The sequence below is a fragment of the Peromyscus californicus genome, unplaced genomic scaffold (genome assembly GCF_007827085.1).
Source record: "Peromyscus californicus insignis strain IS unplaced genomic scaffold, ASM782708v3 Scaffold_13__1_contigs__length_99412109, whole genome shotgun sequence".
Taxonomy (NCBI): domain Eukaryota; kingdom Metazoa; phylum Chordata; class Mammalia; order Rodentia; family Cricetidae; genus Peromyscus; species Peromyscus californicus.
Genome location: NW_026294424.1, coordinates 4,849,966 through 4,877,217, shown reverse-complemented (window position 1 = coordinate 4,877,217; position 27,252 = coordinate 4,849,966). Strand labels below are relative to the sequence as shown.

At 53.3% G+C, this 27,252-nt stretch overlaps 2 protein-coding genes across 8 annotated transcripts in view; one reads left to right on the top strand and one right to left on the bottom strand.

Annotated features, from left to right (window-relative positions):
• Positions 1-3,031: 3,031 nt before the first annotated feature.
• On the top strand, positions 3,032-12,057 carry Nat8l (N-acetyltransferase 8 like). The gene is made up of 3 exons (XM_052736211.1): positions 3,032-3,488; positions 4,644-4,808; positions 6,983-12,057. The coding sequence occupies exons 1-3, from the start codon at positions 3,122-3,124 to the stop codon at positions 7,348-7,350; spliced, it is 900 nt and encodes a 299-aa protein (XP_052592171.1). The 5' UTR covers positions 3,032-3,121; the 3' UTR covers positions 7,351-12,057.
• Positions 12,058-13,347: 1,290 nt separating this feature from the next.
• Poln (DNA polymerase nu) overlaps positions 13,348-27,252 on the bottom strand; it is a 152,314-nt gene continuing 138,409 nt past the window's right edge. For 3 of the 7 annotated variants that reach the window (XM_052736194.1, XM_052736193.1, XM_052736195.1), the window contains 4 exons: positions 20,295-20,405; positions 19,553-19,631; positions 15,753-15,820; positions 13,689-14,994 (listed from right to left, as the gene is read on the bottom strand). In XM_052736194.1, the coding sequence (XP_052592154.1) occupies positions 14,465-14,994; positions 15,753-15,820; positions 19,553-19,631; positions 20,295-20,405 (788 nt within the window). In that variant the 3' untranslated portion in view covers positions 13,689-14,464. The other 4 variants (XM_052736197.1, XM_052736198.1, XM_052736196.1 and 1 more) reach the window with 3 other exon arrangements.

Below are 27,252 nucleotides of genomic sequence, written 5' to 3'. Positions count from 1 at the left end.
CAGGGTTTCTCTGTGTAGCTTTGCGCCTTTCCTGGATCTGTAGACCAGGCTGGCCTCGAACTCACAGAGATCTGCCTGCCTCTGCCTCCTGTATGCTGAGATAAAGGCATGTGCTACCATGCCCTGATTTGTTTTTCTTTTTGTTAGTGTGTTTCCTCACCCTAGTCCATGACTGAGTGTGATTGAATTGGCCAGGCCCAACACAGGGTGGGGACTCTCAGTGTGTGTTTAGAGGAGTGGTGGGGTAGGCATGGCTTCTGAGTGTGTCCACTTGGCAGCTGCGGTAATGCCATGTGCCTGCCGCAGGTGGCTCTCCAGAGGTGACGCTCTGGGGTGGCCTTTCTAAGAGGGCAGACCCTGTGGTTGTCTGGAGGCCTTTCTGCACTCAGAGTGTTAGGCAGGTTGAGTCTGGGACTCCAGGACTTCTAACCTGGAGATATTACTGCAGAATTTCCATTTTGGTGACATCTGTTAGTGGCATGCTGGACTTGGTTTTCTTCTGTTTTGGGGCTCTTCTATTCTCTTAAGGCTCCTGTCTCCTCACCGCCCCGCCACACCCACCCACCCCGGTCCTCAGCGTCTTATACCCTTCAGGGGCCAACCCCGGGCCATTTTTTATCTTGGCTGTGTATCTTTCCAGCGCCTTCTCCTTTTCTCTGCATTTTTAGCGCTAGGCTCATCCTTTCTCCCCCTCCCACCCCCAGACCCTGAGGTAGCCATGCCAGGCAAGGATAAGTTTTCTGTTCCCAACATCATTAGAGGACACACCCTGGGTGGAGGGCTGCCCTATCAAGGAACTATCCCTACCCGCAAATGTTGAGGTGCAGTGGTTCAGGGCGCCCACCCCCACTTCTGTCTCTGAAATTTGGGCAGGGGTCTTAACCCCTGCAGAGCTGTAGGCAGGTGCTTCTCGGCTCCTGGAAGGAGCATTCAGCTGCAGGGCGCGAGGAAGCCAATTTGCGTCTCCAGAGTCCTGAAGATCCAGGCAGAGGAGTGTGTAGGCCTGTGTGGGGAGTTCAGGAGAGGTCTTTATCAGAAAGGACCTTGATGCCACCCGGGAACGACCCAAGGGATACCAGCAGAGGGCGCCCCACGACAGGGAGGAGGAAGCAGGCTAACCAGGGCCACTGACCGCCCTGTTGTCTGCGCAACCCAAAGTCTTTGGGTCTCCAAGCCCTTCTAAGTGGCTGTGCCTAGACTCCAGCCCTGGCCCCACTACACGTCCAGACGGTTCTGATGTGTTCTAGCTGGCCACAGCACAGGCCTCCACCAGGGCCACCGGGGGGCACGTGGTTACAGGAGGATTGGGGCACTGAAGGGCGTAGTCAGGCCGATAAGGGGGAAGGGACCTCTGCAGAACAGGGAGGGCCCATCAAGGTCGCGCTGATGGTGAGCCTTGGCCCCTGGGCTCTGGCGATGCAGGACAACGAAGGAGAAGCTCGGCTCAGGGTGTGGGGTGAAGCGCTACAGACTACCTTGTTACCTCTAAAACTTCAGGGTCCCCAGTGACCCTCAAGCTTAGGGTCCTGAGTCAGACCTGCTTGGCTTCACCTGATGTCTCCTCAGCGCCCAGCCTCTCCTTCTCCCAGGCTCCTGCCTGAACGCCCTCACAGGCAGGCACAGTTCCTGCACACCACCCGGCCAGCCTCAGGACCCAGAAGAGGACAATGTGGCTGGTCAGGGGTCTCAGCCTGTTCAGGTACTATCAGTGAGTTCCTTTGAAAGTTCGAGAGATTTAGCTTCAGTGTTCTGGAAGGTCACAGCCTGGACCCAGATATGCCTCTGTGTTTTGAAAATCCACTGAGGGAAATCCTCCTTAGCCCGGCCCTCTCCTTCCCAGCATCCATGCGCTGAGGACCCTGGGTGGTGGATTCTCCACACCCTACTCCCAGGTTCCATTTGCGGACCAGGTCCCTCCAGCCTCTAGGTGACCTTAGCCACTCTGCTGGCTCGAACTCAGGTGCGGCACGACGCAGACTGAGGGTTCTCAGGCCCGGAGACATCAGGGTCTCCAGGAGCATGTGGGCGAACTCGGCTTTGGGGGGTGCCCATCCCTGTGACCCAGGAAAGAGAATATACCACTACGCGTTGCCCAGCCTGGATACTGGCCCCCACCCCATGCGTGCCCAGTCTGCTGCGTCTGCACGTCTTGCTCCTGGGGACCGTGAGACGCGGTTCAGATGCGAGCCCCCGCTGCACCTGCACCAAGGCCACGGGGCGCATGCGCGGGCCGCGGAAGGCGGGGGCCGAGCGGGAGGGGTCCTGAAATCCCGCATGCCTGCTGCCGGGAGTGGTCGGGTGTCAGATTGGAGTGGGGTGGGGTGCGGCCCTGCGTCAGGAGGCGCGGGCATCATACCCCACTTCAGTCGTATCCTCACTGTCTCAGTCAGTTCGGCCCCGGCCACAGGCTCGCAGGGCGCCAGCCAGGGGAGCATGGTGCCCCTCCCGAGGACTTCGGCCGGGCACCGCGTTCAGACAAAGGGGTGGGAGATGGAGACACTTCCGTAACTGCTGCCAGCGGCCGCGGAGGAGGAGGACGCGTTGCTGCAGGCACGGAGGCCCGAGCGCAGCGGCAGCTTTGCGGGTGCTCGGGGCGGGGTGGGATGCGTCCATCACTCGCTGTCCTCCAGACGAGCCTCAAGCCCCCCACGCAGTGCCTCTCCAAGCGCCCTGTCCCTGTTGCCGCTCGCCAGCGCGCTCGCTGAGGACCACTGGCCTGGCCGCTTCCTCGCACTCTCGTCGCCCGGCCCCGCCGTGCTCCCGCGGTCCGCCCGCCGCGCAGCCCAAGTGTGCCATCGGGCGGGCGCGGAGGCGGCGTCAGCTCCCACCCCCGAGATCACATGGTGACCCTCGGCAGCCAATGCAGTGGACGCTAGGACCCTGCGGGACCCCGGGCGCCTCGACTGCACCGGCGCCGCTGCATTATAAATACTTCTCCAAAATGCGGCGCAGCTCCCTGCGCGCGCCCCGGCCGCCCGCCGCCTCCGCCCTGCGCCCCTGAGCTGCTGTCGCCGCCGCCGCCGCCGCCGCGGGTCCGAGGGCGCCGCGCCCTTGCCCTGGGCCCGGGCTCTGCCCGCCTCCGCCGGCCCGCGTCCCCGCGCTGCGCCGCCCGGCCGGGTGCATGCATTGTGGGCCTCCCGACATGGTCTGCGAGACGAAGATCGTGGCTGCGGAGGACCATGAGGCACTGCCGGGGGCCAAGAAGGACGCGCTGCTCGCCGCCGGCGGAGCCATGTGGCCCCCGCTGCCCGCCGCGCCCGGGCCGGCCGCCGCGCCCCCACCCGCGCCGGGTCCCCAGCCCCACGGAGGCACGGGGGGCGCGGGGCCGCCGGAGGGGCGCGGCGTGTGCATCCGCGAGTTCCGCGCAGCCGAACAGGAGGCGGCGCGCCGCATCTTCTACGACGGCATCTTGGAGCGCATCCCCAACACGGCTTTCCGCGGCCTGCGGCAGCACCCGCGCACTCAGCTGCTCTACGCCCTGCTGGCGGGTCAGTGCGCCGCGGGGGGCGGGGGGCCGGCGGGTCTGCCGCAGTCCCGGGCCGGGCCCGGCTCCAGCGGGTCCAGCGGACCCCCTCAGGGGACCGTCGCACTTGACTCCGCCTTCTTCCTGGGTCCCCTTCTGGGAGCCCGGGTGCCGTGTCGGTGCGCGGGACCGGCGGGGAGGAGACCCGCTCGAACCCGCGGCGCAGCGCTGCGGGCTTACGGCCGAGGCGCCTGGACCGGGCGTGGGAACCGGCCCCGGCTAAGTGCAGGCGCTGCGGACCGGGAAGCACTGGGTCAGCAACTCAGTCCGCGGTGCCCGTTCTCCCCCGTCGCGGGGCATCCCGGGTGGGGGCGGCGTGACAGGGCAGGTAGCGCTGCAGCTGCGGCCCGGCGCGACAACTATATATAATCTGCGGGCGGGGGAGGCCGCCTGAGGCTCAAGTGCTAATTTATGACGGGAAGACAGCCAGCTCCGCGGGGAGCCAGGGAGGCTGTTCGCCAGAGCCAGGGCCACAGGGAGGATATCCTGTGCGGTCTTGAAGTACACCCCTCCCCCCATTCATGTCATCCCATTCTGCAGATGAAGAGCTTGAGGCGACTCTCCCAAGGTCATTCAAGGGAGGCAACTTTTGCTCTAGTGCCTTTTCCTCCTCCACAGCATAAATGAATCTGGAAGCAGTGTGGTGCTTGTCGCCTGACCCTGTGGGCCTAGTGGGCCCGGAAGCTGCCCAGGGATGGCTCTGACTGGGTCCCTTCACACCCCAGCGTGGGATGACCTGCATCGTTAGGCAGTGCCCTGGTGTCTCTGTCCAGCTCTTTGACTTAGCACCAGGTTAGATGGAGTAGGCAAGAACCCTTTTGGAAACTGGGGCACCAAGGGCTGACCAGCACTGGCCTGGCCTAGGCTGTATTGTGGACCTTTGTTTCAGGTTGTGAAGGTAGCAGGTGTTTACGCCAGAGAGCTTGGAAATGAGGAAGCGTAGAAAGGGACTGCGGCCATGACTGCTCCTACACAGAGAAACAGTCCCTGGTGGGGCGCATCCCTAAGCACTGATTTACAAAGGTGGTTTGGACTCCGGGTGCTGTGGGGCCCACCCATGTCCCGCCTGGCCCGGTGCCCCTCTGCACCTGCCACCTCACCTGTGCCCCCTTGCCTGCAGCCCTCTGTTTTGCTGTGACCCGCTCACTGCTGCTGACGTGCCTGGTGCCAGCCGGGCTCCTGGCTCTGCGCTACTACTACAGTCGAAAGGTGATTCTGGCCTACCTGGAGTGTGCGCTGCACACGGACATGGCTGACATTGAGCAGTACTACATGAAGCCACCTGGTGAGTTCTGGAATTCCAGCTCTGCCCGCTCCCCGCCTCTTCCCCTTCAGGTCCAAGGGCCTGGGCTGGGGATCCTGTGTTCTGAGCCTTCGGAATGACTGAGGCCTCTAGCTAAGTGTGGAGAGTCGGCGTGGGAGGCCAGAGCGCAGTCCTTTCCTTGGTGGCCTGGCTCCACCGTGCCCGCGCTGGTGGACACCTTTCCTGGGTACCTGCCTTGTGTATGTGTGTTGGGGAGTTAAGTCCCGGCTGGATCCTGAGCCAGCCCAGAGTGCCTTGAGTGGAGGAAGCCTGTATGGCAAAGGAGAGGTCCCAAGGAGCAGAGTGGGCAGGGGTCCCGGCCTTATGCTTGGCATCCTGACCAAGTGACCCTCCTAGTGAGCCATAAGGTATTACTTCAGACCTCGGGGCTTTCTGTAGAAAGAGGGGCTGGGAGCTGGAGACTGCTCTCCTCGAAACAAGCCCTGAAACAGGATGGGTCTCGGGAACTAGAGGAGAGAGATATTTGGGATGTGAGGGGCTGAGAATAGGGAACTGGCCAGCAGGAGTCGGGTCTAGTTCAGGGAAGGGCAGCCACTCTGGCTCTGCCAGCTGTAGTTTTTGCCAGCTCCTCCTCAGCTGCCCCTCTTGAGCCCCAACCTCCTATCCAGCTGGCCTCGATGCCTGCTGTTCTCCTTGGCCCCCCTCACATTGGAGGCCTCTGCAGGGCCCTCCGCCTACCTGGCATTGCTTGGGAAGAGACGGGGGAATGGTTGAAGTGGGCTTGGGTAGATGGCATGGGTGTGGCCAGAGGTTCCTGCTGTGTGCTCTCTCGGAGCTGTAATCCCCAGGGGTTGGAGTGTGGCAGTCTTTGCTAACTTCGGACCTCTGCTGGGTTTACAGGACCCCACGAGAGCAAATGCTGGACAGCAGCTAAGCCGGCTGTGTGGATTGATGAGAGTTCTCATGCAAATAGGGAAACCAGACCTGGGAGAGTGGGAACACTCAGTGCTGGAGGCTGCCCTGACCTCTGCTCAGGCTTGTGTGGGTGGGTGTGGGGCAGTTGGTAAGAGTGGGATTGGCCCGTAGGCTCCCCATAGGGTGGGGGAAGTCCTGGAGACTGGGATGAGGGCCCTCCTGAGCTGTTCCTTTCTCGGCTACGCTGATGGAGGGTGGGCAGGTAGCACCTTCAGCTGTAGAGCTCAGAGTCTGCACTGAAGGAGCCTGGCTCCCCGACCCCCAAAGAGGTGAGACATGAAGGTAGGGGTGCTTCCTACTGCCCGGTGGGGGCAAGTACAGGTGCAGAGCCTTTGGTGGAAGTTTGGCCCTTTGAGGGAAGGCCAGATCACCCGCAGCACAAGCACTCTGGACCAGCCAGACGCTCTCTCTCCCCTGTCATCCCTCAGCTTTTGTTTTTCAGAAAGGTCTCTGGGTATCCCCGTGACCATGGACCTTTGGCTTCTGAAGGTGGCTGGGTTCCCAGCAGCCTGTGCCCTTCAGCATCCTTCCCATCCCAACTCCTTATTCCCTCCTATCCCCTTCTTGTAGGAGTGAGGCTGGGATTGGCTTTACTATAGGTGGGAATGACTGGCCTAGACATCAGGCTCAGTGTCCAGTAGAGGCTGGGTCACTGGGGCTTGGGGACGGCTGTGGCTGTCTGTGGTCTCTCACTGGTATTTATAAAACATTCTTTTGGGTTCTCACTCCGTTCTGTCCCTGTAAGGATCCCAGAGGAGGAGGATGGCAGGCTGGGGGCCAGGATTCTGAGTAGGTCTTGAGGCCTTGGCTATGGTTGCCCTTGGTTTTTCAGGTGGTCTGGGGGTAGGAATCTGCTTCATCAAGGTCTGCCCAGCTCCTAGGCACCTCCTACTATTCTGGCCAGGACAGTACAGACTCAGGTCAGAGATGATTGTGTCTGCCTGCATTGTGGGATCTAGTCACGCAAAGTTGGGCAGGTTAGCCTGGACTAAGGCTGTTACAGGAGTGTTTTTGCTGCTCAGGGGGTCTAGAGGAGGCAGCTTCCCTGCTTATCCTGAATTATGGCCTCCCATGGTGTCCGAAAGAGCTGAAAGGAGGGCCAGGGTACTGGCGGATTGGACATCACTGTGATACCCTGACTTGGTGCCCAGCTGGAATGGGCAGCTGAAGTCTCTCCAGCCTTCCATGCAAAATGTCCCTGACTGTCATACCTTTCACAGGTTCCTGTTTCTGGGTGGCTGTGCTGGATGGCAACGTTGTGGGCATCGTGGCCGCAAGGGCCCACGAAGAGGACAACACGGTGGAGCTTCTCCGCATGTCCGTGGACTCACGCTTCCGCGGCAAAGGCATCGCCAAGGCTCTGGGCCGGAGGGTGTTGGAGTTCGCCATGTTGCACAACTACTCTGCAGTGGTACTGGGCACCACAGCCGTTAAGGTGGCCGCCCACAAGCTCTATGAGTCACTGGGCTTCAGACACATGGGCGCAAGTGATCACTATGTGCTGCCTGGCATGACCCTCTCGCTGGCCGAGCGCCTCTTCTTTCAGGTCCGCTACCACCGCTACCGCCTGCAGCTACGCGAGGAGTGACCACCACCACCTGCCCACCACCCTGTCTGCCCCCGTCCACCTCTGCCCTCCTGCTCGCTGCCCAGTGCGGCCCTGCTTTCCAATGCTCACCTTGGCGTTAGTTTGGGTTTTCCTTTCTCAGCATCACGCTGGTTCATCACCTGGCTGGTTCTGGGGGCCACAGGGTGTTGCTCATCTGCAACACTCTGGTGGGGTGGATTGTCTGCAGCCACGGCCCTTGCCTCCCCAGCCCATCAGAGTGGCTCGTCATGCCTTGAAGAGTAGCATTGTGGACCACCTGGACTATCCACAAAGCTGCCCAGCCTGCCTCCATCAGGGAAAGACTAGCCTTGCCCATCAAGCACAGAACCTCTACATCAAGCCCCCCAAGGAGCAGACCCCTGGCCCCCAGCCAGGCTAAGGCTCAGCCATTGGCCTCTGGAAGAGTGGCCTGCTGGGCTGGCCAGCCACTGCCCTGTGGGAGGCCAAGCTGGCCCCAGGCCCTGCTTTGCCCTGTGCATGCTGAGGACACGGCCTGGCTGCAGCATGCCGCATGCCACAGCCCCCTGCCCCTCTGCCCTGCCCAGCCTGGACCTCAGGCCCGAGCTGGTGAGCTCCCCTGTCCTGTCCTGAGCTGGCCTCTGGAGGGCCTACCTGCCTGACCCTGTCTGCTCTCTGGTGGGGCCTGGCCTGGCCTAACCTGGCTCTATCCACTCCTGCTTTGCTTCGAAATCATCTTACCTCTTTCCCTTTTTGGTCCCCATGCCTCCTTGCTCTGGCTGACTTGGCTGGTCACCCGGGTTTGGTTCCTGTAGCAATCCACTGCACAGCATGGTGGGGATTTCATGGGGGTGGGGGGGACACCTCCCCCAACACCTGTTAGACCAGGTGGCCCCCTCCCAGCTGCCCGAGGCCCTGTGGCCTCATGCTGTTTGTGGGGTCTGCCCTGTGAATGTAACTAGCTCAGGCTGTTGTTGGCAATGCCTGCCACAGCTTTTCCCAGCCTGAAACAACCCATTCTCTAATAAGTTACGTAGACAGAATAGCACTCTGCATGACTTTAATTCCTGGGACAAAATGGTAGTTTGAGCCTCCAGACAGACACACATCTGTGTGGTGCTAGCATACACACGGTCTCTGGCCCCATTTGATGGGGGTGGGTGGCCGGGTAGGTGAAGACTTAAGTATGGATGGAGACTCTAATTTAGTGTAACTGCTCCCAAAGTGCATTCCTGGTCTGTGAGGCCTCAGGCTGCCCCTTGAATCCTTGTGTGTAGGACTGAGGGGACTGGAGGGCCCTAAAGCCTCATAGGAGGGTCTAGGCACTGCCTTGGGGGTAGGAGCTGGTGGATGGGGTGGGTCCAGCCATCTCACTATAGACTACTCTGCTGGGCCAACTGTGCTCCTGGCCTCTCCCTTATGAGGTCCCCACTTAGGGTCCAGCCTAGATGGGGGGAGGGCTGGTGGCCTGGGACAGGGAAGGGAAGGTGGTGGCTGGTAGTGCTCAGGTGGCCAGGCTGAAACCTGGACTTAGCTTCAGTGCGGGGTGGGGGTGGGGCACAAAGGCCCATCTACACCCTCTGTGTGGGGCTTGGGGACAAGGAGTGGCAGCCTGGGTAGGCCATAGAGCTGGGCCCCTAGCACCAAGGCTACATTCTTAAAAAGGCTCTTTAGAGTGAATGAATTGGTGGAACAAGCCCAGCTTCCCGAGGGGCCTTTTGTCCTGTTAGCAATTGAGGCATTTGCAGAACACTGTACAGACCCCGCTCTCCCCTGTACATTCCTCCCTGGTGGTGCCCGGTCCCCTCTCGGGGATGGGAGTTTTGTAGACTGTACAGAAATTGGCACCCTATTTTCTTGCAGCTCTCAGATTTTGTTAATCTGGATTATACAGACAGACGTAAAGTGTTTTAGCAAAATGGAAAACAAACAGTTGTGCCTTTTTCCTCTTTTCTGTTTGGATTGGTCTCGGCTTGGGGCTAGTCTTAGTTGTTGTGGGGGTACAGGGACTGCTGGTGTCTGAGGCTGGGGGTCAGAGGCTGCTGGTGGGTCTGAGGCCTGGGTGGGCCTAAGTGGGAGCCAGGTCTGCTGGACACCATCAGCTGCCAAGGCTTCTCTGATCCTGTGCCTTTGGGGCCTGCAGTCTTTGGGGTTGGAAGGGCACTGGGATCACCTGGGCCAGGGCAGAGCTTGGGGATCCCATAGCCACCCATGTTTCCTTGATACTGACCTGGGATGAACTCATAGTAGATTCCCCAATCCTAGGAGCCTGGGGGGAAGGTGTGGTCCTTCTGGCCTATTGGCACCTGCCCGCCCAAGGGGATCTCTTCCTGCTGAACAGCCCACGGGTAAAGAGAAGCTTGCTGGGCTCTTGATTATTCGTTGTCTGCCTTTGGTTGCTGCCAAGACTTGGTAGAGATGCCAGGAATGGGTGGTGTGGTAGGTTCCAGCTGCACCAGGATGGAGTTTCACCAGGCAGTATGTAGCTTGGCAAGGCCTGAGGCCCTGGAGGTGCATCTGTCTCCCTGGGCTGGAGGGAGCTGAGCATGCTGATGACTGGGCCTGGCCCTGTCCACTTCATCCCAACCAGGGCTCTAAGTGCTCTGCACATGTGCACTGATGTGAATTTTCTATGTTTGTTGAGATTCTGATGTTTCTTCTACCTCTGTGGAGGCCCTCCTCCTTGTTCCACCTGGTGGCTATGAGCTTGGTGCAGCTCCTTGAGTTTGCTGGCCATCTCCCCCTCCCTCGGCCCTCCAAGCACCTGAGGTGGCCAGCACTTGTACTCCGGGCCTGGGAAGGCCCAGGGAAGGCCAGCCTGGGGTCTGGCCCTGTGCTCAGGATCTGTGGCTTCCAGGAGTGCTATTGTTTGCTTGGAAGCCTCTGTTTTAGAGTAGGGAGGGTGGAAGAGGTGGTGGAGTGTACCTACAGCATAGACCTGGTGTACCACTGCTTGACTGTCCCCGGGCAGCTCCCACTGCCCAGGCATGTGTCTCTGCAGATGCCTAGTCTCAGCTGTATGGCCAGGAGGCTGGCCTGCATGTGCTAAGCTCTGGCCCCTTAAGGGTGGGGTGGCACACTCCTGAATGTAGCGAGGCCAAGCCCTGATGGACATGGCAACCTCTCCCCTGTTCTCCCACCCCTGTGCTCACCCTCCACCCTAGCATTGCCCTAACAGGGCTGGGCAGCAGCTGAGGGATGTGCTAACCTGGTTGAGGTGGGAGAAGGCTCTGGCTGGGAGGCCCTGTAGATAACAGGCTGGTGGTCTCAGGGGTTTGGACAGTTCCCATCCTGCACTGGTACCCTTTGTCAGAGAAGGGGATAGGTCAGAGCATAGAGTCAGGGACACACCTGAGGGGAGCTGGAACTCTGTAAGCCACAGTATCCTCACTTGCTGCTGGAAAGCACCCTGCCCATTCCCACTTGCCTCTGCCAGCTCCAGGTGGCCCCACAGTCACAGCTTCCTGGAGCTGGCTTTCAGGGCTGTGCCTGGGGCTAGAGGCTTGGGGACAAAAGTTTCTGGGTCTTGCTGGTGCCTGGGGCTTCTTGGGGGCTGGGCATGGCTTCCTAGCTGGGTAGGAGCTGTGCAGCACCCATGAGGCTCCCTTCTGTCAGGGCCCAAGGGGCAGCCTGAAAGTTGACCTGAGGTGGTTGTGTCTCCCCGTCTGTGGTAGGTCGCACTGCTGCCGGCACTTGTTGCTACCTGTTCTCTGTCAATTCTGGCCTCAGCAATGGTCCTGTCCTTGGCTCTTGGCCACACTGCTGGGCATGGGGCAGACCCTGGGCTGCGCTGCTCTTTGGTGCTGCCATCACTGTGCTTCCAGCAGGGGTGGGGTCCATGGAAGGTGGGCAGAGCTTGCCTGGTCTGGGTAGAAGATGAGCCTTGACTTACCACTGTTGGATGTATTTTTTTTTAAACAGCAATAATTAGCCATTTTAAAGAAGGGGTGTAGCTGCGTAAATGTGCATACCCACCTGTGTATGTGCATCTGTGCACACATGTGTGAGCATGTGCATCTGAGAGTATGTGTATGCATGTGTGAGCATCTGTATGAGTAGGTGTGTGTGTGCACAAGCACATGCCATTTGTAATCATGTGCTCATGTGACTATATGTGCCCAAGAAATCACATTCATGTGTTGCATGTGTGTGAGCATGTATGAGTATTTGTGTGTGCATGTGTGGGCTTCTCCATATGTGTATGGATGTGTGCATGTGTGTTGGTATGTGCACATGTGTAGCAGTGGGAGGGAACCAGTGGGAACAGTCTCTGATCTGGGAGGCACTTTGTGGTAAGAAGCAGGGTCTTGCGGTTGTCTCTCACTGTGCCCTCCCCTGCCCTGCCCAGCTCCATGTGAATGTAGCACAACCCCACCAGGCCAGCTGAGCCTCTGCTGGCCCTCACTTCTGTCCATCTCCCCCTCAGCTGAGGGTAGGGCAGAGAAGCTGGAGGCCCCTTGGACAGAACACAGCTGGGTTTGGTCAGGGTGCAGAGGGTGTGACACAGTGGCAGATCTCACTGTTGTGGTTTTGTTCCTGAATTTGTACTGTGAGCCCATGATGGGGGTGGGGGTGTCCTGAGACCCCAGGATGTGCCAAAATAGCCCCTAGGGCCAGGTGACGAGCCGAGTTCCCAAGAAGACAGGCTGGGGGCCCGAGTGGGTGTGTGCCCCTGCCTGCACGGCCCCCAATGCTGCTGTTTTTCAATAAAATCAGAACTGAAGGAAACCGGCTCTGTGCTTTTTTGAGGCACCTCCTGGGGTGGATATTCTGGGTTTCCCACGGTCTGGGCTGTTTCTGCTTGTGTTTGACTGAGCTGGACCCTGGATTGGAGTGGAATCAGTGAGGCAGGGGTAGGGCCTTGGTGTCCCTGTCAGGGAAAAGTCCCTTCCCTCAACTGGTCCCAAGCCCAACCTTCCATGACGCTCTCTCCCCGACCAGGGAAGAGGTGCCTGGATTCCTCCTTGGTCAGGGATGGTTAAGGGCTCTGCAGCTCTTCACACTTTCCTAAGTGTGGTAGATACAGAGACAGAGACTAGTCTGAGGGACAACTCAGCTGAGGGGTGAAAGGTGAGGGGGCAGGGGACCGACTCAGGCCCAGCAGCGACCTGAAGGTTTTACCCTACCTCTCTGCTGGTTCCCAGTTCCCGGGTGTCAGCACAGCTAGGACACCTTTAGTGTGGTCTCTTGGCTACCAAGTCCCACTGTTCTGGCCTGTTTCTGGGATCTGAGTATTTACAAGGCCAAGACTCCTGGGCTTATGGGGGTTGGATTCATGAAGAGCTTCACTCTTCTCCCAAGGGGCTTTTCTGGACCCTGATGGTGCTGGCAGTCTCCTGCTGGATGGCTTCACCACAGGCTGTGGCTCCTGCTGCTTTGTCTGCCTGTCTACTCACAAACATCTTAGGGATGATTTGAGATCTAAGAAGGTATCAGTGTTGGCCAAGTTGAGGGGTAGACATCATGGTGAATGAAGACACATTTCCTGTCAGATCCCAGTGCAGGATACCAGCCAGCCTTGTCAGTAGGGAGACCCTTAGAGGTTGGGAGAGGGTTTCCAAAACTCTGACATTGAGCCCAGCCTCTGGATAGCTTTCTAGGAGTTTCCTCCCCACCTCCCTTCTTTCCTGTCCAGAAGCCAGAATGGCATGGTCAGGGGCTACCCTTCTCATCCAGCAGGAGGGAGTTGGTGATATTTTTCTGGGCGTGGGTGACATGACAACCCATCTCTGAGACATCTTAAGTGAAACACAGCCAGTGGGCTGCCTGCCATGGAACTGGGCCTTTTATCTTAAACCTTGTGGTACACTTCCCAGTGCCAGCTGTTGGCTCCCGTACTGGATGGACATGCTCCATGCTGGCTTATGTTTGGCACAGGGAAGAACAGGGCCCGAGTGGACACCCATCAAGGGCCAAGTGGGTTGAGACACTCCCCAGTCAGCCTCTTGCTGAGCAGAGTGTATATTGTACATGTGTACACCTGTAGGAAGAGTCCCCTCAGTCAAGGAGAAGACAGCGTCTCATTAGGCATTTACTGCAGGTAATGACAGTTGTTCCATACAGGGTCAGGGTGTCTGCATCAGTTTGGCCCTCATGGAGTGTGAGCTGGGGAAAGGCTGCAGGACGGACTGGTGGAAACCAGCTGTCTCCTCCCACTGTTGCCCAGGGATGGACAAACTTAAGATGAAAAAATGTACTTGATGGGGCTGGGTACTGAAGGGGAGCTCATGCTAGATGGGCTGTTGCAGGGAGATTTGCTGTGGCTCAGGCTGAGTCCAGGGTCTCCTGCAGTGGGGCCAGGTGTCCCCATGAGCGGCCGACACTCAAATTCACCTTTAGGGGCACCTGTAGGGTGACAACCAGAAATGACCTTCAAAGAGAAACAGCCACCTCCAGGCCCTCCAGCAGGTTGAAGAGGTAGCAATGCACAGGGACACATACTTCCACACAGAGAGCAGCCCCATATACAGGCATATACATGGACACACACATGTATACTCACATTTGCCTTGCTGTGGGCTCACATCAGATGCCTACCATAGTGGAGCTCCCTATCTACTAGGCTGTGTAGGTCTGCAGGGCTCCCAGGCATGGTGCCTTAGGGTAGAAATGTCTTAATGCAACATGTGCTCACCCTGTCAGGGCTGTCAGATGCTAGGGGACAGAAGACCCCTACTTGGGTGGGCTTTTCCCCAAGACAAAGCCACTGTGTCTGAAGAAAGGGATGGCCCCCAGCTGTTTGCCATAGTCTTCTGCCTCTTGAAGGCCCCCTGATGGCAGCTAAGTTTAGTTTCCTGGGCTTCAAGCTCCTCCCCTAGCACCTACTCCTTTGCCCACCACAGGCATAGGTTTTGTAGACTACTTCAGGGGGCAGGGTAAATACATGTGTTGCTCCTTAACCCTGAAAAGCTGCCACCTATCCAGAGGTGCACAATGCCCTGGTGTGCAGCAGGGTGTCTAGCAGGTCAGAGTCTTTCCCAGGAAAGCCTCAGAGCCTGTGAGCAGAGCCAAGGCTGCTCTGGAAGGTGGTCAGCCAGCTTCTGTGGCTCTGGTTGGTTCTGAGGTACTCATGGGCTGGATACTTTACTAAGTGACAAGATGTGTTTCTGGTACCATCTGGGTGGCTCTACAGTCTTCAAGGCCTCCCACCTTGTTTCTCCCTGCCCAGTTGTCTACACTGCTCTGGGGAGTCTATGCTGAAACACCCAGGGGTCTTTTCCCAGAGCTGCCTCCAAGCAGTATTCAGCCAGGTGCAGAGTGGGCCTGTGTTTAGACATGCCCTGGGGTGTACTTGGGGTAGGTGGGGCCCAGTGCTCACACCCTCAGTGAGGGTGAGCCTCAGGGAAGGGGTTTGTAGGCTGGTAGGAGCAGCAGCAGATATCCATGGTGGTGGCTTCTTACCAGGGACAAACCAAGTCATCGAGTAGGGAAAGGGACAAATGGAGGCTTGGAGGGTGGCAGTCCTGGTGCACAAGGCTGGGGCTTGCCTTATTCCTTGCCTTCCTGACCTCTGGAGAGTGGGTCCTGACCTCTTGCACACCCTGGGTTGACTCCAGCTGTGAGGGATGTGGCAGTGATGCTGGGCAGATGTGTGTCTCCTCACCTGCAGCTGCAGTTCCAGGGTCTGTACCTGTTGCAAGGACTCCATGCTCCTTCTGACAAGAGCTAGAACAGGAAAATAGCTGCTTACAGCTGTGTGGGTCCAGGTCTGGCCAGCCTTCTGGCTTCCAGGCCCTAGGAGTTGAGAACTGAGGAACCTTCAGGATCCTGCCTGACCCCAAGTTATCTGGTTATTTCTTGGGTCTACAAGCCACTCAAACCAACTGGTCAGGGCCTTGATCCTCTCATGTGACCTCACAGCTGGTTCAACACCATGTCCACACCCATGGCTCTGGATGCAACTTAAAGGACCCTGAGCCCACCCTTCTGGCCACTGTACTGACTGGGCTGGCTCCATCCTTCCACCCCAGCTCTTCCCAGGAGAGGCAGGCCAGCTGAGGTGGTAGGCATTAGGCCCACACCACTAGCTCTGGCTATGGTGCTAGGGCTAGGAGGAAGCACCAGGTTATCCTTCCCAGTCAATAGTCTGGGCATGGAAGATCACAATCCCCGATGCTTCTGGCACAGGTCTGATGTTCTTTTCATGCCTCCAAAGGGAGCTTTGTGGCCCTGACAGTACAATCTATCTTGTGAGCTTGTGTCTTCTCTCCAGACTGCCCTGACTGGAGGCTCAGCCATGGATGTCTGTGCACAGAAGCTTCAAGGCTGTTCTGGAGCATTAGACATATATCTCCCCTTACTAGGGTCACTAAACTAGCTGCCAATTGAGAGAGGCTTTGAGAGACAGAGTAGGAGAAGCTTCAAAGAGACAGCAAATTTCTTGACTGAGGGTAACACCACCCCCTGTGCTCCCCTGGACGCACCTGCAAACTCAGGGATCTGAGTATCTTCTACTTCAAACAGCAGCTCATCATGAATTTGGGCAACTAACCTGGAGAGGAAGGAAGTCACTTGTGGGTGTGGATATTTCCACTTGGGACCTAGGGTTATCATTCACAGTTCCCCTACGTTGTTTGGCATCTGGTTTATGAAAGAGTGTGGCTCTGTGTGCAATAGGTATGGCTATCCTGGCACTGTGGTCTGGGGTTGCTTACCATCAGAAGGACAGCTCCAGGGAGTGGGCAGAAGGGGCCAGGAGAGAGGATCAATGACTTCTGAAGAGCTGACTTCCAGCTCCTGAGCGGACTGAGCATTTCTCACTCCTGGAAGACTGGCAGGGCAGAGGAAGAACACCTAGGGGCAGAGCACATGCAACCCCTTCGTGTTCTCTACTCTTCACTGGTTGTGAGATGTGATGATGAGCATAGATGGGGCAGGAGAGCTGAGGGGTGTTAGGAGAGTCACTCCTGCTGTGAGGAGTGAGGCTAAATCGAGAATGTGGTGGAGCATACCCTTTAGCTTAGAGGAAGTGATGGGGCAATATTTTTTCTTTTCTTTTTTCTTTTTTTTTCTAGAGCTGAGGACTGAACCCAGGGCCTTGTGCTTGCTAGGCAAGTGCTCTACCACTGAGCTAAATCCCCAATCCTGGGCAATATTTTTTAAAATTTGCTTTTAAAGTCATATAAAGATTCAACAGAACTTGGAAAATGTAGAAATTCAAAGTTACAAAATCACATCAGATATGGGATATTTTGATGGCCCATAGAGGACTGAACATGTCCTTTGGGACACTAAACCACAGTTCCAGTTGACTGGCTTCATGGCCCACTCAGGCCCCATTTCTCTAGCGGTCCTGGATGGCCCCTGGAGCCCCTTCTGGCACCAGTAAGAAGAGGACTCTAGGCAGCAGTGCTCTGATGGGCAGGGCAAACAGATTCAAGCAGGTGAGTGGGGGAACAGTACAGATGTGCACAGGATGAGACATGGAGTGCTGGGGACATCTGAGGACTCAACCCATACGTCTGTCAGCACATGCAACAGCTTGCCACACACCCCCAGGATCCTTGGGAGGGTGGGATCCTGGTGGTCAAGCTCCCCAGGGAGATGACACTTCAAAATCCTTATAGATGTGTAGTCCCCTGATCTGGCCAGCACCTTTGTGGGTGCACAGGGTTAGCTGGTCCTGCACTGTCAGGAATGGAGTGTGTAGTACAGGCGATAAGGATGGTCACAAGGACCTATAGTCCCCAGGGAAGGGTAGAGGGCATAGGGGGGTCCCATGTGTGCTGTCTTCTATGGCCCTTGCTCTGTCTCCTGGATGGGACTCTGAAGGGCAATAATCCCATGCCATATGTCCCCCACTGCTGTTTGCCCTGGATTCCCCTGTGGCACTGGAAGCTCTCAGGGAAGTTGTGGCACCTCTCTCTACCCCAGCGGTGATAAAGGATCTGATGGTGAACCGTGGCTGGAAGGAAGGAGCAGTCTTCAAATGCCTGCCCAGAGCGGCCATGATGGCACTTGACAGCAGAGTTCTATGGTGGCCTGTCCATCTTTCTTCTCTGACACCCTTTGTTTGGGTGGGGAAGAGAAGGGTCTATGTTCTGAGCATACACACCATCTCCTCTAAGATGGCGTGACCCAGAAGTCATCTGTTTTCAAACTCCCAGGAAGGCTTGTAAAGGGTTGCCTTGACCGTCATTACCTTCTTTTGCCAGGAAGGTGTTGTGATGGCCAGAGCAGCTACCTCTATCATGGCACCAAAGGAAAGGACCTGAGCTTCTAAAACGAAGTCAGCAACTTCTGTGCCTTGGATTTGGCAGGAAAACAACACACCTTTTTGAGTCCAGGCTACTATAGCCAGGCCATTGTTACTAGAGGTCAACAAATGCACATCCTAAAGACGGTGCAGACAATGGACATACCATGCTGGGCCCAGACGGTGGAAGAGTGGAGTATACATTCTCAGAGACATTCACAGAGGGTTCCCTTGTGTTTTATGTACTGCCTCTGGCTAGGGCATCAGTACTGCCCGTCTAGAAGCCAGACTGTGGTAGGGCATGGCAGGCACTAAGCTGCAGCACTGACATGCTTTCTTAAACTAATACCAAGGTCTTGGCTCCCAAGGGGTTTACTTTTCAAATGGACAGAAACCTCAGAAGAGGCACTTGTAACTCTTTCCAGATTTAGCAGAAGTGCTTTCACACTTCTTGAAATCATACCATACAATCTGAGCTGCCAGTGTGGCAGGACCTAATAGGTGTGACTGTTAGTCACTCACACATCACCGTCACAGCCACAGAGACATCACACTTCTCACTGGAAGCTGGGGCACAGGGAAAAGCAGGAGAAACAGAAGAATGCAGGCTTAGACCACCCAGGCTCCCAGGGGCCATGCATCCATAGGTTACCATCTGCTCCGCAGAGGACACAGAGCTACTGGATTTGCATCTGGTTGGCCTGACCCAGGCAGACAAACGCTGGCCCTTTGAGAGGACTTCCAAAAGGGCCTAACCTCATCCCTTTGCCAATAGCCTGCCAGGCAGCTCCCTCTCATGGAGCACCCTAGCGATGCTGAATTCTTGGTGGTTTCCTCTTAGAAGTGCATTTGCCTGGTGGCACAGGCCAGGAGAATGAAGTCCTGGGAGGACCCCGAGCCCTAGCTTGACTCTGCCTGAACTTGGACAAGGTGCATGCTCCTTATTGCCTCAGTTTCCTTTTCTCTGTACCCCTGAGTCAGATTTTCTGTGCTTACCTTTTGGAAAGACTTTGCAGCCAAGGAGACCCTAAACCTTAACATGCTAACATCTTTCACCAATTCTAAAAACAGCATCAGAGAAGCAACTTGCTAGCCTTGCATGTGGCAGATGCGGAGTGCCATGTGCTTGCAGCAGCTGCCAGGATGGGCTAACACAGGCTGTGTACAGCCCAAATGAAGCTAGAGGTTATCCCAGGAAGGATGGGAGTGGGCAGACAGACAGATTCCATTAAAAACAAGGAACTGGGAGGAAATCATTCAGAGTTCTAGGCAGAAGACAGAGAGGGGTGACAGGAGAAACCAGCTGGGCCCAGCTTTGCAGTCTGCTCCTAGCTCTTGGGGCAGGGCTCAGCTGCTGTCTCTGCACCTTCCCCTGGTACTCTTCCCAGAGGGCTTGTAGCTTCCCAAACTATTTCTTTTCAGTAGGAAAGTGCCTGGAACAGGGCTGCGAAAGGCAGCAGACAATAGGGCTTGGAGCTGAGCCTTCTGCCCTTGGGTCTGTGTGACAGAAGTCCACAGAGCATACTCCTGTTCAGAGGTGTGAAAACCACCCACGAACACAGGTCAGAGGTAAAAATGGACAGGGAAAATGTTTGAAGAAAAAAGCTTTTGAAAGAAATATGAGAGGTTGCTGATAAAGGAAAACTCATGCCTTGAACATGAATTAAATTACAGGCCAAGAAAAAACTGTAAGCTTGGTGAGGAATGCCCATAGGCAAGCAGGTTCCCATGTCTCCAAAGCTCTCTTGGGGCTGCAGCACAGGGGCTCATGGGACCCATTTCACATTTTAGAATCTAGGGAAGCTGACATCTTCCTGTAGGAGATTTCCTCCCAGGACTAGAGGTGCTGACCCACTTAGGCAGTGTTATGGGCACCCTGGTTAGAGGCCTATGGGAGGAGCTTGGAGTCCTTAGGGTAGGATGGGAAAACATGTGGTGGGTAGAAGGAACAGTGTCATTTTGGCACCCAGCAAACCTCTTTGGCAGGAGTTCAAGGCTGGGCCCTGGAAAAATGACTACTTCACTGACCTGGCTGTCAGGGTTGGGGACGTGGCCACTGCAGCAAAGATGCGGATCATGGCCAGCTTACAGAGGTCTGCGGCTGAACCTGTGGACACAAGGGTTCTGGTTTAGGGTCTGAGGTATGAGGCACACAATAGCTGTTATAGAGACATTTCCCATGGACACTGCTCACTCCACTGGCTAACAATGAAGGAGTTTTTGCAAATGGAAGCAAACCAGCAGCAACAGAGCTGCTTCCTTCTCAGTGCTGGGGGGATATGGGGTTTGGATGCCTTACTGAGGAAGCCTAACCCCAGCCAGATACTCAGGTGATATCCCAGGTTCCAGGTCTCAGCTTGTGTCAAGTAACCCACTAGGACTGGCTCTATTATGGTGACTCAGGATCCTACTTTTAGAGGGGAACAGAATGACCTCCATGGGTCTGGGGGGTTCATCTTTTTATTTCATTTCTTATAGGTCTGGCTATATAGCTCAGGATGGCTTCAATTTTTTGGCAGTTCTGTTTCAGTCTTCCAAGTTAATATTACAGATATGCCTCACCATGTCCTTCCAAACATGCCTTAAACATGAAGATGACTCTGCCACCACATCAGCAGCTGTGACACTTACTCAGGCAGGACATGTAGGGGCTGTAAGGCTTCATACAGAGCATGAAGTAACACAGCAATCTGCCAAATACCTGAGGAGCAGGGGACAAGGCCCTTCAGGGAAGAAGCCACAGGCGGTGGTAGGCTAGGGGCTCTAGTACCTTGTACCACAAAGTTTACTGCCTGTCGCTCTGCTTGTGCCCGTAGCTTCTGGTCCTGTGCACAGATCCTTGGTAGAGGCCTCCTTCTCCCCAAGATGGATGTCACATAGCCTAGGGTATAGGAAGGAGAAGCATACAAGAAACAGGTATAGCATTGCACTAAGTGGTCAGTGCCTCCTTATACTGCCCTTCACTTCCCACAGGGTTATCCCATATAGTTCCAGGGAAGATGGCTTCTATACAGTAAGGGCTGTAGTGCGATGGCTTCTGCTGGCCAGGTGTCAAGCTTCTCTTTTCTGGCTTCCAGCTGCACTAGGATCTTACACAGAACAAGGGAGGAAAAATTTTATTCTATAGAAGTTTAACACCATATGTAGGGCTTGGGCACAGGAGTCATTCTGGGGTGTGGCAGCTGGAATATAGAGCAAGGAATAGTGTGGATAGATATGTCCTCACATGAAGGTATGTTGACATCTTCTGGGGCCTGAAGCTTACATGGCTTGGGGCTATGGTTGATATATTGTGCACCCCAATAAACTTATCTGGGGGTCAGAGAACAGAACAGCTACTAGATATAGAGGCCAGAAAATGGTGGCACATGCCTTTAATCCTAGCATTCCAGAGGCAGAAATCCGTCTGGATCTCTGTGAGTTCAAGGCCACACTGGAAACAGCCAGGCATAGTGACACACGCCTTTAATCCCAGGAAGTGAATGGCAGAAAGCAGAAAGGTATTTAAGGCATGAGGACGAGGAACTAGAGCCTGGTTAAGCTTTTAGACTTTTGAGCAACAGTTCAGCTGAGATTCATTCTGAGTGAAGACTCAGAGGCTTCCAGTCTCAGGAAACAGGATCAGCTGTGGAATTGGCGAGGCGAGGTGGCTGTGGCTTGTTCTGCTTCTCTGATTTTCGAGCATTGACCCTAGTACCTGGCTTCAGGTTTGTTTTTATTAATAAGACTTTCTAACCATTCGTGCTACATGGGGCTCTTAGGAAATGCATAAAGGGTACAGAGAGACGGCTTAGCAGTTAAGAGCACTTATCCTTCCGGAGGACCTGAATTTGCTTCCTGGCATCCACATGGCAGCTACCATCTGTAACTCTAGTTACAGAGGATCTGATACACTCTTCTGGCCTCTGCAAGCACTACATGCTTGTGATGCACAGACATATATGTAGGCAAAACACTCATACACACACAAAACAAAAATAAATGAATACATAAATAAAATGCACACAAAAATCCACCATGTTGCTGGGTGGTAGCAGCGCACAGCTTTAATCCCAGCACTCAGGAGGCAGAGGCAGGTGAATCTCTGTGAGTTTGAGGCCAGCCTGGCATAAAAAATGAGTTCCAGGACAGCCAGAGCTGTCTCAAAAAAAACCAAAACCCCCACTATGTTAGTGTATTACTCAGGGTTTTCTAGAGTAACAGAAGTTATAGAATGAATCTCTCTATATGTATTTATATATATTTATAATATATAATATATTATAATATAATAAAATATAATATATTTATATATCTATAGATCTAGATATATGGGGATTTATTAGCATGACTTACAGGCTGTGGTCCAGCTAATCCAATAATGACTGGCTGTGAATGGAAAAATCCAGGAATCCATTAGTTACTCAGTCCATGAGACTGGATGTCCAGAAGAAGCAGGCTCTAATGCCAGTGAAGGAACAGACTTGCTAACAAGGCCAGAGTAAGCACACAAAGAGCAAAAGCTTCCTTCTTCCGTGTCCTTATATAGGTTTCCAGCAGAAAGTGTATCCTGGATTAGAGGTGGGGTGTCCCAGATCAAATGATCTGGATTAAAGGAGCTGTCTTCTTACCCCGAAGATCCAGACTAGAATTGGATCTTCCTATTTCAAATAAAGCAAAAATCCCTCACAATTGTGCCCTCCATTTCAGGGTCTTAGTTAATTCTAGATGTATTCAAGTTGGAACCATGAATAGCCATCACAAGCACACTCTGTCAACTTGACACACAATCATAGCTCCTTATGTCATGGTTAATTTCCAAATGAAAGAATAACTAGGTCATAATAATGCCTAAATATGAGATAAATATAATGTACAATCATAATTCATTATATATTTAATCAGATCAAAATTATACCTAACATGATATAACTATCCCTTGTACAATCACAAACACATTATAAATCTGGAATGGTTGCAATGTCCCTTGAGGAACATTCTTTTACTATCTCAAACTTAAATATGATAACAACTCTTAATTGATGTTATAGCATATGATAAAGTAATTGAGGAAAGAAAACATAAATATCTGTAAAAACATATTTGTTAAGACAAAATACGATAGAAACATTCATGCCAATTATAATCCATTTCTGTAACTTGTCATGTGGATTTAGCTGGCGTTTATAACTACCTTCCTCTACTACCCATTCTGTATTTCTTCCAACTTCAGGCAAGCACCTCAGCAGGTCTTAGCTTTTTTCCTGGAGGAGTGACCCATACCTTCATTTCTGATGGGTCTGTGTCCTTTGTGATCTGCCAGGATTGGGCTGTTGTAGTTTCCCATTGACTTTAGTCACAGGACATGGTGGCACCAAGAGATGCCCTAAAGGATCTCCTGGACTCCAGATATAATCTTTCTTATCTCTCTCCACTGTGAAGAAGCGATCAAATTTCCCCATGATAATCTGGATCAATCACTCCTCCTAGCACTATTACTCCTTTCTTTTTTTCTTTCTTGAGATGGCGTTTCTCTGTGTAGCCCCGGCTGTCCTGGAACTCTCTCTGTAGACCACACTGGCCGCAAACTCACAAAGATCTACCTACCTCTGCCTCTCAAGTGCTATGATTAAAGGCATGCACCACCATGCCTGGTTCACTGTTACTCCTTTCTTAGCCTGTTAGTTTAAGGGCATTAGAAGCCCTAAGTGGCTAGGGGCAAGTCTGAACTTCCAGTTCAACAGTTTAATGGAATGTTAGCTGTGGCTTTTGGTAGGAACCCGCCCCCACCACCACCACTGGAACCAAAACTTCTAGGCCAGCAGAACTAAAGGTTGAGGGAACAGGGTGAAAAATTTTCCTAGTAGTTCACTAAGGCTGATAGTGAGAGGAACTGTTCCCTTTTCCATCCCTTGATTCCTGGACCCATGGATATTGGCTATGGGAGAAACCATACCAAATATTGGACGCTGACTCAAAGTATATACTGCCTTCTGTAGAACCCTGCTCCAGCCCTCCAGGCTGCTGCCACCTAATTGGTGCTGTAACTGTGTCTATAAAAGGTCATTCTATCTTTCTATCAGACCAACTGCTTCAGGATGGTGGGGAACATGGTAAGACCAGTGGATTCCATGACCACGGGCCCACTGTCATACTTCTCTGACTGTGAAGTGAGTTCCTTGATCAGAAGCAGTACTGTGTGGAATACTAAGATGGTGGGTAAGGCATTCTCTAAGTCCACAGATGGTAGTTTTATGACAGAAGCATTATATGCAGGAAAGGCAAATCTATAACTAGAATAAGTATCTACTCCAGTAAGGATAAAGCAATGTCCTTTCCATGGAGGAAGTGGTCCAATGTAGTCAGTCTGCCACCAGGTCGCTGGCTGGTCACCCCAGGGAATGATGCCATATTTGGGACTCAGTGTTGGTCTCTGTTGTTGGCAGATCTGGCACTCAGCAGCAGCTATAGCTGGTGAGTGGAAGTCCATGTTGTTGAGACCATGCATAACTTCCATCCCTGCCACCATGGCCACATTGTTCATGGCCCCATTGGGCAATGACAGAAATGGCTGGGGAAAGAGGCTGACCATCCACAGAATGGATCAGCCTATCTACTTGATTACTGAACTCCTCAGCTGAAGTCACCTTTTGATGAGCATTACATGGAACACAAGTCTTCACATCCTTCACTCGTTTGGAGAGATCAATTCACATACTTCATCCCCAGATATCTTTCTCACCTATTTTCCAAAAATGCTCTTTCTAAATCCCTGACTACCCAGTCAATCCATTGGCTACAGCCCATAAATCAAACACATATCTGGCTATTTTTCCTTCCAAACAAAATTATGACCATGTGTAGTGCCCAAAGTTCTGTCCACTGTGAAGATTTCTATTCTCTGATGTCTTTCAGTGTTGTCCCAGAAAGGGGCTGTAATGCTGCAGCTGTTCACTTCTGTGTGATGTCTACATAATGTGCAGAACCATCAGTAAACCAGGCCCTCACTCAACCAATCATAGGGAACACCCCATGAGGCTATAGGTGCATGCTTGGCAGCAGACAACAATGTAACAAGAATAGAAATCATAGGCATTTGGGTAACTTCTTTATGTAACTTGCTTGTGCCTCTAGGACCTGGTCTGATCACGAATATACCACTTCCATTTGTTAAGAGATTGCCGCTGTGCATATCCTACTTTATGACTTTGTGGATCAGATAACACCCAGTTCATAATGGGCAGCTCAGTTTGTATAGTAGCTTGGTGGCCCATTGTCAAGCATTCAGTTTCCAATAAGGCTCAAAAGCAGGCCAGGAGCTTTCAAATGGAGGATAGTTGTCTGCAGATGACGGTAGATCCTTGCTCCAAAATCCTAAAGGTCTCTTCTGTCGTGCACCTATAGGGACCTATCAAAGGCTCCAAACAGCATCCTCATCTGCCAGGGACACCTCAAGTACCACTGAGTCTGCTGGATCATATGGTCCAAGTAGTAGATGAGCCTGCACAGCAGCCTGGACCTGGTGAAGAGCCTTCTCCTGTTCCAGGCCCCACACAAAGCTAACAGTTTTCTGAGTCACTTGGTATATGGGGTGGAGTAACACACTCAAGTGAGGAATGTGCTGTCTCCAGAATCCAAATAGGCCCAATGAATATTGTGCTTTTTTCTTGGTGGTGAGTGGGGCAGGTGCAATAACTTACCCTTCACCTTAGAAGGAATATCTCTGCATGCCCTACACTACAGGTCTCCTAAGAATTTCATTGACGTAGAGGGCTCTTGGATTTTGGTTGGATTTATTTCTTATCTTCCGATGTGCATATGTGTTACCAATGAGTTCAAAGTGGTTGCTACTTCCTGCTCACTTGGCCCAATCAGAATAATGTTGTCAATATAAGGCCCCAGTGTGATATTTTGTTGAAGAGACAGATGGTCAAGATCCCTTCTAACTAAGTTATGACACAGGGCAGGAGAGTTATTATGTACTTGAGGCAAAACTATACAGGTATATACTGCTGGCCTTACCCAAGGGAGAGAAAATTCCTTCTAGTGGTCCTTATGGACAGGTACCAGGAAAAAGGCATTTGCTAGATCAATAGCTGTATACCATGTACCAGGAGATATGTTAATTTGTCCAAGTAAGGACACCACATCTGGTATAGCAGCTGTAATCGGAGTCACTACCTGACTCTGAGTTTTTTTTTTTTTTTTTTTTTTGGTTTTTCGAGACAGGGTTTCTTTGTGTAGTTTTGCGCCTTTCCTGGAACTCGCTTTGGAGACCAGGCTGGCCTTGAACTCACAGAGATCCGCCTGCCTCTGCCTCCCGAGTGCTGGGATTAAAGGCGTGAGCCACCACCGCCCGGCGACTCTGAGTTTTTGATAGACAACTGTCAGTCTCCATGATCCATCTGTCTTCTGTACTGTCCAGGTAGGAGAGTTGAAGGGAGATATGGTGGGAACCACCACCCCTGCATCTTTCAAGTCCTTGATGGTGGCACTAATTTGTGCATAATTTCTGCAGTTCCTCCAGGGATGAAATACTGGTTTTGCTCCATTATTTTCTTTGGCAGAGCCAACTCTAAAGGCTTCCATTTAGTCTTTACAAACATAATAGCAGGGTCTGAGAATTCTGCCAACTTCTAAGTATATCTATCCCAATTATACATTCTGGAACTGGGGAAATAACCACAGGATGAGTTCAGGGACCCACTGGACCTACTGTGAGTATGACATCAGCCAAAACTCCATTAATCTTCTGGTCTCCATAAGCCCTACTTTAACTGGAGGGCCACAGTGTTTCTTGGGCTCTCCTGGAATCAGTGTCAATTAAGAACCAGTATCCAATAGACCCCAGAAAGTCTGATTGTTTCCTTTCCCCCAGTACACTCATGAAAGGCTGTAGATCCCTCTGGGGAAGGACTGGAGAAAGGCTAACAGTAAAACCGTTAGGTGTTTTATCAAGTCCTTCCTCAGGGAACCTGGCATCCCTTCGTTCAAGGGGTTCTGGGTCTGCAAACTGGCTCAAGTCTGGAAATTGATTCATGGGCCAAGACTGCCTTTTGCTACTATCCTTTGTAGCCTTTCTTTCATTTGCTTGAGACTTTTTCTGCTTATATAGATCAAACAAAAACTTAGCAGGCTTCTTATCCATTTCATGCCTAGAAACCTCATGATTGATTAGCCAGTAACAAAGGTCCATATGAGTCATGTCACCATAAAATTCACTTTGCTTGTGCTGACCAATATGGAGCAGACCACTGTGGACATTACTTGTCTGTGCTGCCCATTACAATAACTACGATCACTGTCTTAGGATTTCTATTGCTGTGAAGAGACACCATGACTACAGCAACTCTTATAAAAGAAAACATTTAATTGAGGGGACTGCTTACAGTTTCAGAGATTTAGTTCATTACCATCATGAAGGGAACATGGTGGCATGCAGGCAGACATGGTGTTGGAGAAGGAGCTGCTACATGTTGATATGCAGGCACCAGCAAGTAGACTGTTTCATTGGGCGTGGCTTGAGCATATATGAGCCCTCAAAGCTCGCCTCCACAGTGATACACTTCCTCCAACAAAACCACACCTCCTAACAACGCCACTCCCTTTGGGGGCCATTTTCTTTCAAATCACCACAATCACCTTGCCTTGGTTGATTCAGTGCAGCCACTTGGCCCCTGCTACCTTGGGGCCATTTAATTCATCCAACTGAGCAGCAGCATCTCCAACCCTAAGGTCTGACACAAGAA

Excerpts from the sequence above, each read along its gene's own strand:
- Nat8l (XM_052736211.1), top strand. The coding sequence starts at position 3,122 with ATGCATTGTGGGCCTCCCGACATGGTCTGCGAGACGAAGATCGTGGCT. Across the intron at positions 3,489-4,643 it reads GCTCTACGCCCTGCTGGCGG|CCCTCTGTTTTGCTGTGACC; the intron begins GTCAGTGCGCCG and ends CCTTGCCTGCAG. Across the intron at positions 4,809-6,982 it reads GTACTACATGAAGCCACCTG|GTTCCTGTTTCTGGGTGGCT; the intron begins GTGAGTTCTGGA and ends TACCTTTCACAG.